The sequence below is a fragment of the Gymnodraco acuticeps genome, unplaced genomic scaffold, assembly GCF_902827175.1.
Source record: "Gymnodraco acuticeps unplaced genomic scaffold, fGymAcu1.1, whole genome shotgun sequence".
Taxonomy (NCBI): domain Eukaryota; kingdom Metazoa; phylum Chordata; class Actinopteri; order Perciformes; family Bathydraconidae; genus Gymnodraco; species Gymnodraco acuticeps.
In genome coordinates this window covers 954,548-972,738 of record NW_022992205.1, presented here as the reverse complement: position 1 = coordinate 972,738, position 18,191 = coordinate 954,548, and the positions used below count along the sequence as shown (strand labels likewise).

At 41.9% G+C, this 18,191-nt stretch overlaps 1 protein-coding gene across 1 annotated transcript in view; it reads right to left on the bottom strand.

The window, feature by feature from the left end:
- Positions 1–1,360: 1,360 nt before the first annotated feature.
- arhgef10la (Rho guanine nucleotide exchange factor (GEF) 10-like a) overlaps positions 1,361–18,191 on the bottom strand; it is a 175,065-nt gene continuing 158,234 nt past the window's right edge. The window contains 2 exon segments of the mRNA XM_034205647.1: positions 1,361–5,613; positions 6,633–6,755. Coding sequence (XP_034061538.1) covers positions 5,069–5,613; positions 6,633–6,755 — 668 coding nt within the window. The 3' untranslated portion in view covers positions 1,361–5,068.

The following is an 18,191-nucleotide window of genomic DNA, read 5'->3' as shown; positions in this document are numbered from 1 at the left end:
CGTCTGAGCCGTAACACGTGTGGTGTAATAGCACCCATTGACTAGAGTGGCCGCATACTTACGACCGCCGCGGCGCGGCCGTAACGCGACGCAGATGCTCCTGGTGTGTTTTGGGGGTAAGATGCCCTCACGAATGGCCCGATGTAGCTACGATCACAGCCGAATTTGAACATTTCCTTTATCGTGTGTCCATCGGGTGTCAATTTCGGGACAGTGTGACAGGGCCTATACCAAAAACACTTAAACTCAACATTTCCAAAACTAAATAGGCCTATGTCAATCAAATGATCAAATAAGAAAACAGGAATTCATTAATTAAATAACAGAGGACTAATTTCTCAAAACCATGAGGAGTGAGTGATGGATGTTTGGGTCTGAGAAGTTTGTATTGTTGTTTAACACTCCAGTCACACAGGCCAATTCAATTTCAGATTACTGCAGTTCAGGTGGATGGGTGTGTATGAATCCCCATCCCCAACCTGGGAGTGCAAGCCAGGCAAAATCACAGATCAGAATGCAGGTCAGAAAATGATCCTACCAGCTCCTGGGTTCAGTGGCATTCCAAAAATCCAACTGGGTATGTCAGCTGGATCAGACTTCCACTTCTTCCCTCTTTCAGCAGTGCAGAGTGTTCTCCTCTCCTCCACAGCTCATTTGTCTGATTAGCTTCCCCCAGCTCTCAGGTGTGGCTTGTTCACCCCTTAGTGATCGGGGAAGGAATATTCTGTATTTTAGTTTTTATTTCCCCCCGTCCTGCTACAAAACATGTACAAATTACACAGTAGAGGCACAAAATAAGAACCTGAAAAATGAGCATAATATGTTCTCTTTGATAAACATATATGTCAATCCAAGGGTAGTTTTATTATATTAGTAGTTTAACCAAAAAGGGTTCATTATTATGTTCTCTCAAATCAACTCACTAATTTGACGTTTCTTTTTACTTTGAGCTAGCAATGCTCTTGAGAAAGCAACAACAAATAAACTGTACTATCCTTAATGTGATGTCTAGAGGCTAGAGTATTAGAGATGAACGCCGCTGAGGACTACATTAAGTATTTTTTCTTTTTACAATTCAGTGTCTGTATTCTTGTTAGTTTTTCCTGTCTGTGTTGTTTTTAAGCCCTGGCTTCCAGCAGACACAGAGGTAAGCTTATTGTAATTTTAATAATCAAACAGCAACAAAGTGATACGATAATCCAAATGAAACATCAAGGACTAGATTTTCTGAGTCATAAAGAAAGTGTAACAGAGTTAGCATAATAATGCTACAGATGTACGGTTTATCTCAAAGCCTACTGTACCTTTGACAAAATAAAGCCACATCAATATGATTCAGTGAAATAAAAAAAGGACAAACTCAAGTTTAAACATCTTTTTAATTCAGCATTCGCCTGTTAGACATGTAACATTAAAGTACCAAGGAGAAATGAGCAGTGACGGCATCAAGTGTAATACTCTTGCTTAAAGGATAATTCTAGTTAATAATTGTTGTCACCTTACATAACAGATTTGGCCATCATTTAATGTAATTGTTCTCCATTTTGTACACACCTAAGCAATCAGTGAGGTATCCCTCCAACAAGATGTGACAGGTTAAGAGAAGAGCAGCCAGATGATCACACAGGCTGTGAACACTTGCACAACAGGTGGCAAAACTAAAGGTCAACGCACCCATCATGTCAGTAATCACGCCTCATCGCACAGGAACAAATGGTGCTATGGTAGGGCAAAGTTGAACATGGAAGTCAGTGTGTAAACTGTGACAGATGTCAGACAATTTAGCTGAAAAAAATGTTTCTTCCTGTGTTGCTTACCAAGAATTCTGTTTGTTTAAAACCTGTATGATCATTGGACTGTTTGTGTTTCTTATAGTGCTGACTTGTTTTTAGTGACGTTTCCATCAATCCCAGATGTGTATGTGTCGTATGGAAGAGGATTACGGCCTCATGTGAAAACATATTCGAGATCTGACCAAAGTGAAAATCTTTTTTTGAGATCTGACTATAATCTCTGAAACCTACGGAGGCCGACAGGTGCAAATGGCTACAAAGGCCCAAAAGACTTCCATTAGGAGAACTGCGCTGCAGTTTCAAAACAATGCAAATAAAAAATACCAATGCGCAATAACACATGCAAATGAACCAACTTGACGACAACACATGTGTAGCATTTAGAAAACATTCACCAACTTGACGAAACATCCACAGGATTTACTAAAAGCGCTGCATAAATTAAAAGCAAAACACTGAAAATGAAAAACACAAAAATCAGCTTGGACCAGAGTGCTTGTTGACGTTCAGGGATTATACAGTTGTCTAGTTAGTAATGCCGGAAGGAATTGTTACTATTGCAATTGTTGAAAAAAGCCACTTACGTTTTTGATACCTTTTCAACAGTAGTGACAATTGGCCAACACTATAACCCCTGAACAACAACAAGCTTCCAGTTCCAGTTGTGTGCATCAGTTTTTAGTTTTCTGATGTGTTTTGAACTTCTTGCAGCGTTTTGTTAATGCAACACTTTAGGTAAAAGCTGCGCACGTTTTTTAAATGCTGCACATGTGTTGTCAAGTTACTAAAATGTTCTTCATTTGGATATTTTAGCCCATTTGTGTTTTTGTATTAACATAGTTTCTTTAGCTGCAGCAAATGTCTGCAAATGGAAATGTGTTGCACCGTTGTAGTGCATTTGCACCCGTTGGCCACTGTACAGATCTTACTGTATGTGTTGAATGATGGCCAAACCTTTCAAAAATTAACTAGACTTCTCCTTTAACACCACAATCTCATTTTATACATCAACACTGTTGCAGAGTCCTCTTTACAAAAGGGAATGCAGGTTTAATTAGTAACATTTAAAATTAGTAGTACAGTACGGTCATTCATAAGTATTAATATTCAGTGCATGGATAATACCTGTACACATGTAGTGTAAGAAGATGAATTGTTTGAAATAATGTCCATCAAATGTCAGTTGGAGATGATACTGTATCTCAGTTGATAAGCTTATGAAACTCGATGAAAACACACGCTTCCCCTGGTTAGGGTTGAGCGAACAACCTCCGCAGTGACCATCATGGCGTTATGGATCCAGCAGCATTGAATCTCACATGAATTAAGAGTATACATTTCTGACGTGACATCGAGATTTACATTTAGATGACAGCATCCAAGGACGTAGTCATTTTTTTTTTTCAGTGATTCCGGCTGAAGGCAGGATGTTTAAATGCTTTTGATGCAGTCAGTTGTGAGCAGGAGAAGAAGAAAAGGGAAAATAAACCTGACTGTGCCGCAGGGAAATAAAAAACATGAACTTTGCGCTTCGTCTGTGATGAGAGGATAAGATGAAATTCCTTTTGTGGCGGAAGGCCTAAGTAGAGATATATGTGGAGAAAAGTTATATAACACAACCTTCACCTGCTCTCCATTTTATTGAAAATCCACAAAGCTGCTTTCATATTTGTGATTTTCCTCCGCCCACTTGTTTAAAACATGCACTGTTAATCTGCAGGATTGATGTCAATGTTCAAAAGCCTGCCAATGTTACCATAAGATCCAAATAAAAAGTTATGAAGCAAACACTTAGCAATATTCCACACAGTACCACTTAGTGCTTATTATACCAGCTGTGATTCACCATACTCCTGTTGCTATATTGGCAACATCTCATCATTTTATGATTAACGAAAAAGAAGAGCTTGTACAGACCGAATATCAATGCATTTGTATACCTTAAATGTGTTTAAAATGTTTTAAAAATCTGGTTAAAGATAGACTATGTAATATTTCAAATTATCTTGAAACATGATAATCACTAAAATGTTAACATCATGCTCATTTCTTGACCATAGAATATTAATGTTTGCATTAAACTCCAAATATTTACCAGATATTAGCTTCAAAACAAGTGTTGATGACACATGATGCAAGGTCCTGGAGATAATATACATCAATGTCTGTTAATTGTATGCTATGTTTCATTAAACACCATCTTTAATCTGAATCATGTTGTTTGTTATTAATGATAATGAATAATTAGTGGCCCTCTGAGCTATGTTTTCACTGTTGATACATACATCTGATAGCAGTTTCGATAGCTGTAGCGCATTTATTTTATCATTCATTATTATTTTTAGAGTTTTGATTTTGATGTGTAACTGGGGTTTCCAGCTGTGTCACAACCCTGTGCGCATGTGTTTCATTTATCTGATGGATGACATGAAAAAAGAAAAAAACAGTGTTTTATCTGGGCAAAATAATATGAAGAAGTTTCTTTTTCCTGAACATAAATCGGAGATATTACAGGATGTCTACAGTGCAAATGTAGATTCTGTAATTTGGCGCAATAACATCTTTGAGTCTTGTTTCCATATGGTTTTCCATAACCAAAAGTGATATCTGCAACAGCTGCAACAAACAGGAAACATTAAATCCTTCTTTTTTTTTTTAAGAGAGGACAGATTCAATTTTGAGATACAATAGAAGGTATCATACATTCACATTGTATGGGATGAGAGAAAGGCTGGCAACGCTAATAAAGTGATGCTAATGTGCTTTGTGATGCGGTGGAAGTCCCCGGCTCTCAGCTCCAAACAGATGGGATCTCTCCCCCAGGATCAGATAAAAGATGTCCATCTCCGACTCTGCAGAGCGAGGCAGATTCAACAAAGGCTGCCTCTCAAAGGCGCGCCGTCCACGGCCGCTCGCACAGAAGTCATTCGCGTAAAATTAATGTGGCACAGCACACGGCGCCATGATGAGGTTAAATTGAGGCATATAATTCTTAACGAAGGCAGGAACCAGATCTAAACAATCACAGGGAGCTAATCTGAGGCGGCCTGCGCCACTGCTGATGGTGACGCACGACCCCGAAACATTCAAAGCGTCCAATTGGCTGACAGCGCCTCTTTCCTTATTCACAGGCTCGATCATAACATGTCAAGCTCTGCGACGCCTTCACATCATGCATGTTTATTCAAATCCCTTGAATATATGGAGCGGTTGATTCAAGGCTAAGCTGGGTATACGGCTATAAATACTCCTCACCTTGCCGTATGTTCTCCATATCATACTGTCAGAGGGAGCTGCCACACCATCAGATTATTCTCTAAGCCCTCCCCGCTCGTCTTCGTGCCGGCTGCCGCTCCTTCCTTCAGTCTACGGAAGCCCTTTCCTCCAGAGATGACCGCCGCAGAGATCACCCTGTCCCTGCGGCCCCCCTCCCGCTCACAAGGACGTCCCCGGACCCACATGTCTGGGTCGTCGCTGAGCTCGTAGATGGACCCGTCTTCCACGCTGTGCTCCAAGGACTCCAGGGAGGAGTCTGACGCCTCGTCGCCCAGCGCAGTCAGCGGGCGCCCGGGCAGTCCCGATGTGGAGCGCAGCTTGTACTGCAGCAGGACGCCACGGCCTTTGCCCCGCCCCTCCCCCTGGTAGGACTGCTGCAGGGACTCCTGGGACGAGGTGTCGCTGCGGTCCTCGCCCCCAAACGCAGAGTCCGGCCCGTCCCCTAAAGAGTCTCTCTTCAGGAGGTCAGGGGACAGAGAGCTGGTGGTGGCCACCAGGAACTCAACAGGCCCACAATGTGCATTCAGAGAGACCATTCCCTTTCCTGTAGGAGGAAGTAAGATATGATATTAAAGGTCATGCAGAGGGACATTAGAGTGGTGCAGGAATGAGTCCTCAAATCTGGAAATGAGTTGCAGCTTAAAAGAGTTTCACGTTTTGACATTTGTCAGTCAACACTCACTTGTGAATATCCGAAGCTTCTACGTGTCATAAGAACAGTGGCTGTTGAGAAGGGACTAAATAAACTATAAAACGTCATGACGCTGACACAAGTCTCGGATAGCTTATCTTAGCTCAGCATTGGTGATGTGCAGCCATGCGACTATGATGTAGTTTGTTTATAGCATAACGTTAGCTTTTAACTTTTGTCAATTGTCTTGACGTTTAAAAGATCATAACGTGGTGGTAATATGTGGAGCTTAACAGAACATGTTAAGAATCATCAGAAATGTGTGTTTTTCATAATGCTTATTTTCATCAATATATCGAAATCCAATGGATAAATCCCATTGCTTTTTGTCAAGGGAGCCCTTGCAATGCAACACACTGGGACAGCCTACAAAATGAATGCACCACTATACAAACAGTGCACTGAGTCAATGTCCACTTACAAAAGACTATTAAGCAAGCCGCAGTTTGAACTAAAAATGACTTGAACCCAGGATCATAATGTATGTCAGTTAACTGTATTTATTATGATTATGCTGCTGTAACAGTAATAATGGGAGATGATGTTTGTGCTGTTTTTACATAGTTTTCAATAAACTAGCTTGGAATAACAAGGTCAGGTTTGCGCAAGTGGGAAGCTAACAACCTCATTCACTTGGCATAATTAACAAAACGCTGGCAGGCAGTTTTTTAATTACCCTGCAACAATATACATATGAACAGTGTGATGTGTGTGTTTGCCTGCCTGGTTATATTGGCAATGATTCCGAGAACCACCAAGTGTGACCTCAACAATGGGCAGTGCAGAGTCATTTTCATCCATAAAAAATAACATTATTTTTGACCTCTCAAGAAGCTGTTCGACCACAGTGAGCCTGTCTGTCTGATCCATACCTGTTATTTTGGGGATGCCCTCCAGTTTGGGGACTGGAAGAGTGATAATGAGGCCTTGGGCAGTGCCCACCCAGAGCAGCCCCTGGCAAATTAGCAGACTCGTCACTCGCATGTTCTTTTGGCCTGCAATATAGAAAGTAGACCGACAAAAAATGAGTTTTTCTCCACCACTTGCTGTTGTAGAAAGAGAAACAGCACAACATTACAACACTGCGCTCTTTGGAAATAATCATATGTTCTCCCTGTTGAAGTCATAATACAAAATATACAGACTGACTGGTCAGTCTCTTAAAGAGTGAATTATGAACTACAATAGATTTTAGTATTACCAAAGGTTCTTCCAAAGCAATGTATTTGGGAAGGTGCCCTAGCATGAAGAAGCTTTAGCTAAGGTTTAGGCTCTGTGATCAATATTTTACAGCTTAAAGGGGCCCTATTATGCAAATGTTAAGGTTCATACAGTAATTATATTGTGTGCCTCTACTGTGACATGCTAACATGCTTTAATGTTCAAAAGGTCTTTATTCTTCTCATACTGCAGCACCTCTTTTCACCCTATGTCTGAAACCAGAGCCCAGTCTGCTTTGATTGGTTAGGAGTCCAATGGAGGTGGGAGAGAAACTTTTTAACCCAAAAGCATAAATGGCCCCTTTCAATCGTGTATATTTATGAACTATTATTCATTGCAGCGTTACCAGAAGTTCTTTAAACAAAAAATATTCAGGAAGCTGCCCTAGCATTATAATAATAATAACAATAATAAATTATATTTATATAGCGCTTTTCTGGAACTCAAAGACGCTTTACATTGTGAGGGAGGGTCGACAAACAAGGACAGGCAAAAACAAACAAAAACAACAAAAAATAAAATAAAAAATAATAATAAATGAATAAAATAAGACATTATGAAATAGGTTTTAGAAAATGTGATTGTGGGTTGGCTTTTGCTAAGGCTCTGTGATCAGTATTTGACAAGCTTAACATGCACAGTACAGCCAGCTACAGCTCTGAGTTACATAAGATGATGAAAAAATGATTTTGTTTACTTGCTATTGACCCAGTTGAAAGGAAAACTCATGTCTGAGTGTCTGAGTGTTTTTGAAACCCTGAACTTGAAAGTTCATATGTCCTATTTGAATAGCTAAACAGATAGAGGGAATGTATCTATTATTGGTAAAGAGGCAGAGAAGTGTACTTTAGAGTTGGTACAGACATCCTTCTCAATAAACAAGACTGTAAGGCCCTAGCCAGCATGTTGATGTTTTTGTTATTGTTCCTGTTTTAATTTTTGTTTCTCTCATTTCAGTCTCAGCTTTCCTGCCCTTGATTGAACTCCACCTGCTTCCCATCCCTAATTAGCCTCACCTGTGCCCCATTATCATCTCTCCCTCTGTCTACTTAGTCTGCATCCACATTCCCTTCAGTGCCAGTTCGTCTTTGTTATTCCTAGCGTTCCAGCAGTGTTTTTCCTAGTATCTGATTCCACGTGTACCTGACCCAGCTTCGTGTCCTGACCCGGTCCCTGTCTACTGCTCGGCTGTTTTGGTAGCCTTATTGACTGATCTCCCGTGTACCGAACCTTGGCTATAAAGACCATTTTTGCATCCTAAGCCTCTGTCTCTGAGTTGTGCTATTGAGTCCTCCACTTGTGTTCATTCAGTCGTTACAAAGACCATTTTCAGGAGTTTTCTATCACTTTGTTGAGGGCATGTTCAGTCAACACATCCTCACTCCCAGATCGGCCTATGTTGACGTTATGTCAAGTCCCCTGTCGGCTTTTTCCAACGCAAGGGGGGGGGGCCTTAGCGTCCATTTTCAACGCAAGGGGGGGGCCCTTAGCATCCATTTTCAGCTTTCCGGGATGTCCATATGCTTCTATGGACGCTCATGGAAGCAGGGCATTCGTTTGTGTCGGCTGCCCTTAAAGGCAATGTGAGCGTCCATTCTCATTGGATAACGGAGAATTATACACCCGGAAGTAAGTATTCCCCTTACTGTCGATTGATTTTACAGTGATATCTGCACTACTCATCGACTAAAAAACACCAGATTATCCTTGTTAATTACACAACATTGATTGGTTTAAATTGTGTGCAATGCTTTTGTATTTTTCCCCTTCGATTCGGAGAAACAAATGTTTTTTCGGAGTAAAGGATGGCAGAAGACACTACACTACCCAGAATCCCCAGCTATCGTTTGGACTACACCATGTGCTCTGTTTGACAAACCCCGTGATAGTCCTCAAGCTCTGTGATTGGAGAGTGTGCTCCGAGGGTTACGCCGATTCTCGAACAGCACTTGAAATGGGATGGAATCACGGCAGACTGTCCAAAACTGGATTTGAACGGGTCCACCGCGTCCCCCCCTCCCCCACCCTGTCCCCAGAACTACAAATGCTGGCTATTCTGTTTAGCAACATGTTCTGTATCTATGGCACGTCTCTACTGGGAGTTGTAGTTTTAAAAGACGTTTTCGTATTTCCCATAATAAGAAGTTGCCAGTATTAAACTGTGTACATCCCTGGAGGTTTAGGGGATAGGAAACACTCACATTTAAAACATATAATTAATAAATGGGTGAAAATTGCTTGTGCCCATAATGGGCAGCATTAATATATATACACACACATGCCAGCTAAGGTCAGAAGAGCTTTATTTAACAGCTGGTCTTATGTTTGTGACCCCTGTTGTTAATTGATAACATTACATTACATTAATTGATAAGCCTGAAACATGCACTTGTTAAGGTTCAGAGGCACATTTTGCAAATATGGCAGTAGCCATCGATCAGCTTAAGATAAGATATACTTTATTGATCTCAAGTTGAAACATTTGCGTTACATCAGCATGTGTAACAGTTAAAATGCAGTGGTGTTTATTTGTAAATCATTTAGTATAATCACACAAATTCTGTGTTTTATATTCAACAATTCTGTGTTCTTTATTTATTGATTGTTCAATACCTGACAAGGTCGGAGATGAAATATCTACATACATCTTATAAGAGTATAATACATTATGTATAATATCAGTTAAAATAATTGCTTCAACATAGTTAACATTGCTGGAGGTATGCACAAATATTGATAGATGTCTTGTAATGCACTATTGAGAAACCTGCGACCCAAGTTTTTCATTCAATGCAGAACTACACCATAGTTGTGTAGGCCTATATGATTGTCAATAAACCTTAGAAAATCTTGAAATCTTGAAAGGGATGTGCAAAATAGTCATTATATACAGTCTTTAATTAACTATTAGTAGAGAATAACGAGTAATTAATATACTTTATAGGGATCCTATTAATATCTAATAATAAAAATAATGAAATTCAATAACATGCTTTAACCACTAGGTGTCCCTTTATATCAGCTGTGCACCTTTATGGTGTAAATACAGCCTATCTACCAATTGGATCAAATATAAAAGTCAGCCGAATTAGTGTTGATACTGCAAGGAGACGTATTGTGTGAAAATAAATGTAAGATGTTGTTTAATGGCTGATATATTTATGATCCACGTCACGTTTTCAGTTCCTCATGTTTGTCTAGAAGTCTTCTCATCAGGGCTCTATAAATACAGAACTACGGCAGATATGTAATATTTAATGCAGCCGAACCGTGTATTACAATGCCGTTATGTGATGACTTCCAAAGAGAAAAGCAAGCACACTCGGAATAAAGTATTATTGTATTTTTTAAAAATGTTTTCGGTCTGTTTCCGTTATTTGTTAATGACGATGTGCTGTGAGATGTGAGACTGGAATTGCACAGGGGGAAATAACGTAGGCTATCTTTAGATGTGGATTTTGTTAAACTAATATGTTTGCGCTGTGGACCAACACTATACATTGACGGGGAAGGGGGTAGCAATAAAGATAACACCATTAAACAGTTACACAACATAACAGAAATAATATCGATAGCAGCGTCCCTAGCAACCACCTTGGTAACAATGAAAACGTTATGGACGCAATTTCCTGAAGTAATCTTCGTAATAACTAGCAAACTAAAGATCGTGTACATCCACTGCACACATAATCTGAAATAACAACTCATATTTCTCGCATCAAATGACATCAAAACGCATTTTAATGGCCAAACTAACTTTAAAATAGGCATTTTCCATCGAGAATAAAACGAAGTTCGGCCATGTTTTTTTTTTCTGCAGGGAGAAATTTGAAGATCACGTGACGTCAAACAGAGCACATGGTGTAGTCCAAACGATAGCTGGGGATTCTGGGTAGTGTAGTGTCTTCTGCCATCCTTTACTCCGAAAACACATTTGTTTCTCCGAATCGAAGGGGAAAAATACAAAAGCATTGCACACAATTTAAACCAATCAATGTTGTGTAATTAACAAGGATAATCTGGTGTTTTTTAGTCGATGAGTAGTGCAGATATCACTGTAAAATCAATCGACAGTAAGGGGAATACTTACTTCCGGGTGTACAATTCTCCGTTATCCAATGAGAATGGACGCTCACATTGCCTTTAAGGGCAGCCGACACAAACGAATGCCGTGCTTCCATGAGCGTCCATAGAAGCATATGGACATCCCGGAAAGCTGAAAATGGACGCTAAGGGCCCCCCCCCTTGCGTTGAAAATGGACGCTAAGGCCCCCCCCTTGCGTTGGAAAAAGCGGACAGGGGACTTGACATAACGTCAACATAGGCCGACCTGGGAGTGAGGATGTGTTGGTTCAGTCAGTACGTGTCTGACATCTTTATAACTCTTTTTAATTCTGTTGTAGCTGCTTTGGCACTGCAACTTACACATTCCATTATAAGTCTGTTACTTATTGCTAAGTTTATCATAAACAAGTTTGTTTTTATTGCAATTCTTCTTTCTTATTCTTCTATACTTGGAGCATTATTCTTTATTGTGTTAGAGCAATAAGAGGGCCACGGTTTAAAGAGGACATATACCTATTTTCAGGTTCATATTTGTATGTAGTCCCTCTACTGTGACATGTCTCCATGCTTTAATGTTCAAAAAGCTCTTTATTTTTCTCATATTGCCTGTGCTGCAGCACCTCTTTTCACCCTCTGTCTGAAACCAGAGCCTACATGCTCTGACTGGTTAGCTGGCCAGCTCTTTTGTGATTGGTCAACTGCTTACAGATGTCCCAACTGTCAGAGAATATTTTTAATCCGATCTGTGTATTTAGAGGTTCTCAGTCTTTCTGAGAAACTGTTAATCACAAAGATATGCTTTTCGTTAAACCGCATATACTCCTGCCTGTAATGTGATCCTGCGTGTAACCTCAGGAAGACACAGGTCAAGAGGTCCTCTGACTTCCTGTGGGGGTGAGGGGTTTGGGCACATGAGGAGTTGCAATACAAAGGTGCCTTTGTTCCGATGTCTGGTAATGGTTGGGGGAGAGGCGGGAATATAGGTCCCTCCTCTTTTCATGTATAGATCTGTGTTTCTGTCTCCTTTGTCTTCAGAGTTGATTTGGTTGCTTTGCATGAAAGTGTGAATTTACCTTGTGAACTCTCCGGCTGTATTCTCTCTCAATAAATATCGGTGTTTGACTAAAGACGATCCGGCTTCCATCATTTCCTTTGCATTGCTGCACAGAAGTTTTCATCACACCGCCCCTTATCCTATCACAGACAATGTGTTGGAACGCTAGCAAATAGAATCGCAAGTGCTACATAGCAGAGATGGGGACTCGAGTCTGTGACTCGGACTCGAGTCGCACTTAAGTCGCACACACAGAGACTTCAGACTTGACTTGGACTCCTGCTCAAAAGACTTCGGACTTGACTTGGACTCGTGTTTTGGGACTCGTGAACAATCATTGTGTTTTCTATTTTTGGCGTTTTAAAGGTGGGGTAGGTAAGTTTGAGAAACTGGCTCGAGATCGCTAGAATTTGAAAATACACAACCGGAGAAAATCTGCCACTTCCTCACAGAGCCCCTCCTCCAACACACACGAACGCGCACATGACCAATGAGGGCACGAGATAATTTTGTGCCCCGATGGAAGGCTGACAGGCAGGTAGGCTATCCAGTTACTTTAGCCGGGCTGGCTATCGGGATGTTAAGAGCATTCCATGGAATATAACAAAAAGTGTATCTCGAGCCGGTTTCTCAAACTTACCTACCCCACCTTTAACATTAACATTAACATCATGGTAACACCATGGCGACCGGCGGCACACCTGCAGCTGTACCGTGCAGCTGTACCGCTTGTAATTAGGTTCAACTATAAACACTTCGAACAAAACGCCGGCGGCACCAACAAAAGGAGCGCACACTGCAAAGTCTGCAATATTAAAATCAAGGATGCTGGTGCAACAACGTCAAATTTCATCAGGCACTTGAAAACTCACCCGGAGAGGTCAGTCACATTAACGCATATGGACGGTTAGCAAACATGTTTAGCTCAGCATCAGCTATGTAATGTTAACTTAGCTTGCTACTAGCTTTGTAACTGAATATTTGAAAAGAAGAGTGAATGTTTGCTTGTCACACTTGTTTGCGTTGAGTGGCGTTGACATCCAACTCTTGACATGACATAAAAAAGGTCGGTAACGTTAATCATTACGTTCCGCTGCCACCATCTACTGGCTAACGTTAAACGTAGAAAAATACATAGTTACATACATAAATACATCTGTCGGTTTATAGGCAGGTTACAGGTTTATTGTTGACCACGTAACGTTAATGTTACAGGTTTATCAGGTTACCATTACACTGGGTTTGAGTGAGAGGATAGAGGAATATGTTTATTTATAGTAGACTTAAAATATGTAATTAGAGACCCAGTATAATTAAACAATACGGTTGCAGAGGTCAAATTTTAACATTTTTGTCCACTGGCCAAATGGCTAGCCTAGTGAATGTTGAAATGTTACCAGCCACTCAATAGATTGCCATTGTTATTTGTGGCTGGTGCGTGCAACATACAGTACCAGCCACTTGCATGATTTACCAGCATTTGGCTGGTAAATGGTGTTAATGGTAGATATCTCTTTTGGAACAGGTCATGTTTTAATATCACCAGTTCAGTATATTTCAGATAATATTGCAGCAATAGTTTTTTAGTTGCAAATGGCACAGAACAAATGTTTACTTTTAAGTACTTTTAACACAGTTTCCCTGCGGGGGATTAATAAAGTATTTGTGATACTGATTTCTGATTCTGAAGTGTTTTGCTTATAAGTTGTTTGCATTTAGCTAAAGTGTGATGTTTTTCCTCATATTGCATTGCAATAGCCTGTTTAAAGTGATCATATAACAAACAACTAATCAGTACTGATACTGTATGCTAATAGATATAGGAGTGATAATAATACAGTAATTGCTTTGAATTTCTTAGATATAGCTGTGCAGTATTCTTAACAGACTGGATAGCAGCAGACAATAGAAGGCTTATTACAACCAGAAGAGACATGAGACTTTTATTTTTTAGAGACTTGAGAATTGACTTGGACTCGTGACCAAAGACTTGAGACTTGATCAAGTCTCACCCCACAAAGACTTGAGACTTGACTTGGACTCGTGACCAAAGACTTGAGACTTGACTTGGACTTGCAAAAAAAGACTTGTGAACATCTCTGCTACATAGTGATGTTGTTATGTTACAGAAGCAAACAAAGGAATCAAATGGAGGTGTTTGGGAGCGACCTGCTTATGGAGGGACCTTTGGGATTTTAGCCTTTGCAGACCATTTACATGCAGACAAATCTGTATTACACACTAGAGGAATATTGAAACTGAAGTAACTATTTTCCCTATATCCTTGGGAGGACCTTTGGATAAAGGTTAATCTTTTCATCCTGCGCATGATGCAAGCGCCAATATCAGTATCGTGTTGGGAAGTTTTCCACTGCAGAGCGGTTTTTGTAGCACTGCATTTGTGATGGGAAAAGGATAATTGCACACTCTTATTATACATGCACATCCTTTGTTTCCACTTAACAAAGGGGTGAAGAACATTGTTTGTTGTGGATTTATTTGTGCATTCCTTCTGTGGTCCCTGAGCTCTTGGCTCCCATTCTGGCCTAGTTATCTATGGAAACATTTACCATAATATCCATGGAAACTGTAATTGAATTACACCCGCACCCGTAACCAAGAGAATGCTCATTTACACGGGTAGCTGTATTTACATGTTTGTTCTGTGTCATGCTCAGATTATGATGATTTGCACCAGTGGCTCAAAGGTGTCATTAATTAATTAATTTCAGTTTGCAGAGATGAATCATCCAAAGTAGGAAGCCGATGCTGTACTTGGAAGTGGAGGCAGAGCAATGGAACATATTTCTGTACCTTCAATATGTACTTGTCTTTTAATAAATGGGCCCTATTATTATCATTTCATGTTCATATTTGTATTTTTATATTTTCTCATATTGCCTGTGCTGCACTACCTCTTTTCACCCTCTGTCTGAAACCAGAACCCAGTCTGCTCTGATTGGTAAGCTGGCCGGCTCGCTACATAGCGATGTAATTATTTTACAGAAGTAAACATAGGAGTCCAATCAAGGCGTTTCTGGCAGGGAAGGGGGAATTTAGACTTTGCAGACCATCTACATGCACAAAAACCTATATAACCAGGGCTGCACATAACTGGTGCGCAGGTGCGCATGCGCACCTTCGCCAAAAAAAGAGCACCGGGTCATTTGAAAAAAGGCGCATTTGCGTACCAACATTGAGAGAGAGAGAGAGAGAGGAGAGAGGGGAGAGAGAGAAGAGAGAGAAGGGAGAAGAGAAAAGAGAGGAGAGAGGGAGAGAAGGGAGAAGAGAAAAGAGTAAAGAGAGGAGAGAGAGAGAAAGATATTTGCGAGTTGCATATGAACTCAGGGCCGGCCCGAAGCGCTGGCGTTATAGATGTTCGCCTAGGGCGCCAGATCTGGGGAGGCGCTGCGCTGGCAGCTCTGGGAGGGAAAAAAACATTTTTGACCGTTGGGGCTCATCCTAATTTTCGGCCTTGATGTAACAATATTCATAATTAAGTAAATGTAACACCCTTTTCACCCCAGTTACACGTTTCATTTGCCCTGTACGATGGGCGCTGTAAGTGATGAAAATGGGGGATGTTGGCTTATCTGGCGCCCGCAGCTCAAAGCCAAAATGCGAGTGAGCGAGGGAGAGAGAGAGTGTGCACCATACAATAATGTGGAGGAGAGCTCTCTCCAGTCAGACTGAGAGGCTGATAACTACAGCTCAGTGAGGTAAAGGACTCTTGAGTGTTTAGATAGTTCACTTTAGTCTAAGTTCAAACAGTTTGGTCACAATTTATGTAAACACATATTTCCAAGGCACTCCTTTATAATTATTGGGATAAACAGGTTTGAAATCATTCCAACGCATACTATAGGACAGTAAACCAAAAACATCCTTTAAAACTGGAGAGATAAAAAATAAAAAATGCATAAATAAATAAATGTTAAGGTAAAATAAGATATGAATGAACAACACAAATAAAATAAGTTACATTCATTTGTTATTGGCTATGGTAGGTTATTGGTTATGTTCACATACTTATTTGATTACATCCACTTTTCTAAGATGACTACAGAGACTTTCGACCCAAACCCAGCTGTTGACTTGTGGATGCAAGCAGCTAATCGCAGACTCAACCAGAGAGAAAGTAGTAGGCCTACATCATCAGCTACCATGTCTGACAGAGAGGAAGACAGTGAGGAGAACAGTCAGGAGGGTAGTGATGACAGTTTGTAGGATTACTGGTCGTGCTAATGTTGTCTTGTGTTCACCTCTGCATGTGTGTTCTGTGTTCACCTCTGCATGTGTGTTCAGTGCCGTGTGTCTGGCAAATAAAGTCAAGACCCCTCAAAAGTTACGGTTTATTTCATTTTAAGGATGAGCACCAAGCAACATGTCCAGGTGCTCCTTTGAGAACCAGGGCAAAAAAGTTATGTGCACCCCTGTATATAACACAGTACATGAAATGGACAACCCCTAAAAGCACAATAGGGCTGAGTGTTTCTTATTTAAAGGGGACATATCATGCTATATTTGTCACGATCTGTCTTTATGGTGTTTTGTCTTGTCTTGTTTCATGTTTTATTTTGAAAGGTCTTCACCTCCTGTCTTGCCTGTTTCTGTCTGCGTTGTGTCTTGTTTGGATTTGTCTGTGGTTCCCTGTCGTTAGTTTCCCTGGTGTGTCTGATTACCCGATTGTGTTCACCTGTGTTTTCTCCTCCCTCCTCACCTGTGTCTTGTTTGTGTGATTAGTCTTGTGTGTATTTAAGTTCTGGTTTTTCTGTCTGTCTTTGTCGGTTCGTCTTTTGTCATGACTAGTTCGTCGGTGAGTGTTCTGTTTTGTCTTTGTTGTTCACCTAGCCTTGAAATAAAGGAATTCTCACTTTAATCTGCATTTGGGTCCTACCTGCTTCACACACCGTGACAGAACGAACCGACCACAAAATGGACCCAGCAGATGATCCATGGGAGGTTGAATTACAGCATTTAACCTTCTATCTGGCTTGCTGCTTCGATTGGTGGAAGGGAGCGTCCAGTGTTCGGCAGAAGAGGGCCGCTCTGGTAGAGGCGCTCCGGTTGGCAGCAGAGAAACCATGTTTTGTTGAGTTCTTATCTGACTGGATTTTGGACTTCCTTCAAGCATGTGATTCCAGGCATGCTAGCTCCCTGTCTCCCAATTCCCAACCTGGCACCATACGCCTTGGTGGGTTCCGCCTGAAGTCAACCCGTGCTTCTGCCCCAGTTCCTGCTCCTGTCCAGGAGTCGTATTCCGGAACTCGTCAGGCTTATGGAGGTCCACGGAGTATTCAGGAGGCTGCTAAGAGGAGTCGTCGCAAGGCCAGGCTAGCAGCCCGAGTCCCAGCAGCCATGGTTCCGGCTCCAGTACAGGCCCCAACAGCCATGTTTCCGGCTCCAGTGCCGGACCCAGCAGCCATGCCTCCATGCTCCAGTACCGGCCCACGCAGCTTTGCGTCCATACTGGATTACCTGGCTTACACAGCCAGGGTCCAGGCTTCCGCGCCGGACCCAGCAGCCATGATTCTGGCTTCTATTCCGGCTCCAGAACCGGACTTTACAGCCATGTTTCCGGCTCCAGAACCGGACCTTACAGCCATGTTTCCGGCTCCAGAACCGGACTTTACAGCCATGTTTCCGGCTCCAGAACCGGACCTTACAGCCATTTTTCCGGCTCCAGAACCGGACCTTACAGCCATGATTCTGGCTTCAATTCCGGCCCCCGCAGCTATGGTTCCATCCCCAGCAGCCATGGTTCCGGCTTCAGTACCGGCCCCGGAAGCCATGGGCTCGACTCCAGTTTCGGCGACAGGGCTGGCTCCCTAGCCGACGCCAGCTCCCCGAGTCTTGTCGGCGTACCGGCCGACTCCAGCACCTCGTCTTCTGCTGGCTCCCCAGCAGACGCCAGCTCCCCGAGTCTTGTCGGCGTACCGCCCGACTCCAGCACCTCGTCTCCTGCTGGCTCCCCAGCCGACGCCAGATCCCCGAGTCTTGTCGGCGTACCGGCCGACTCCAGCACCTCGTCTCCTGCTGGCTCCCCAGACGACGCCGGCTCCCCGTGTCCTGTCGGCATACCGACCGACTC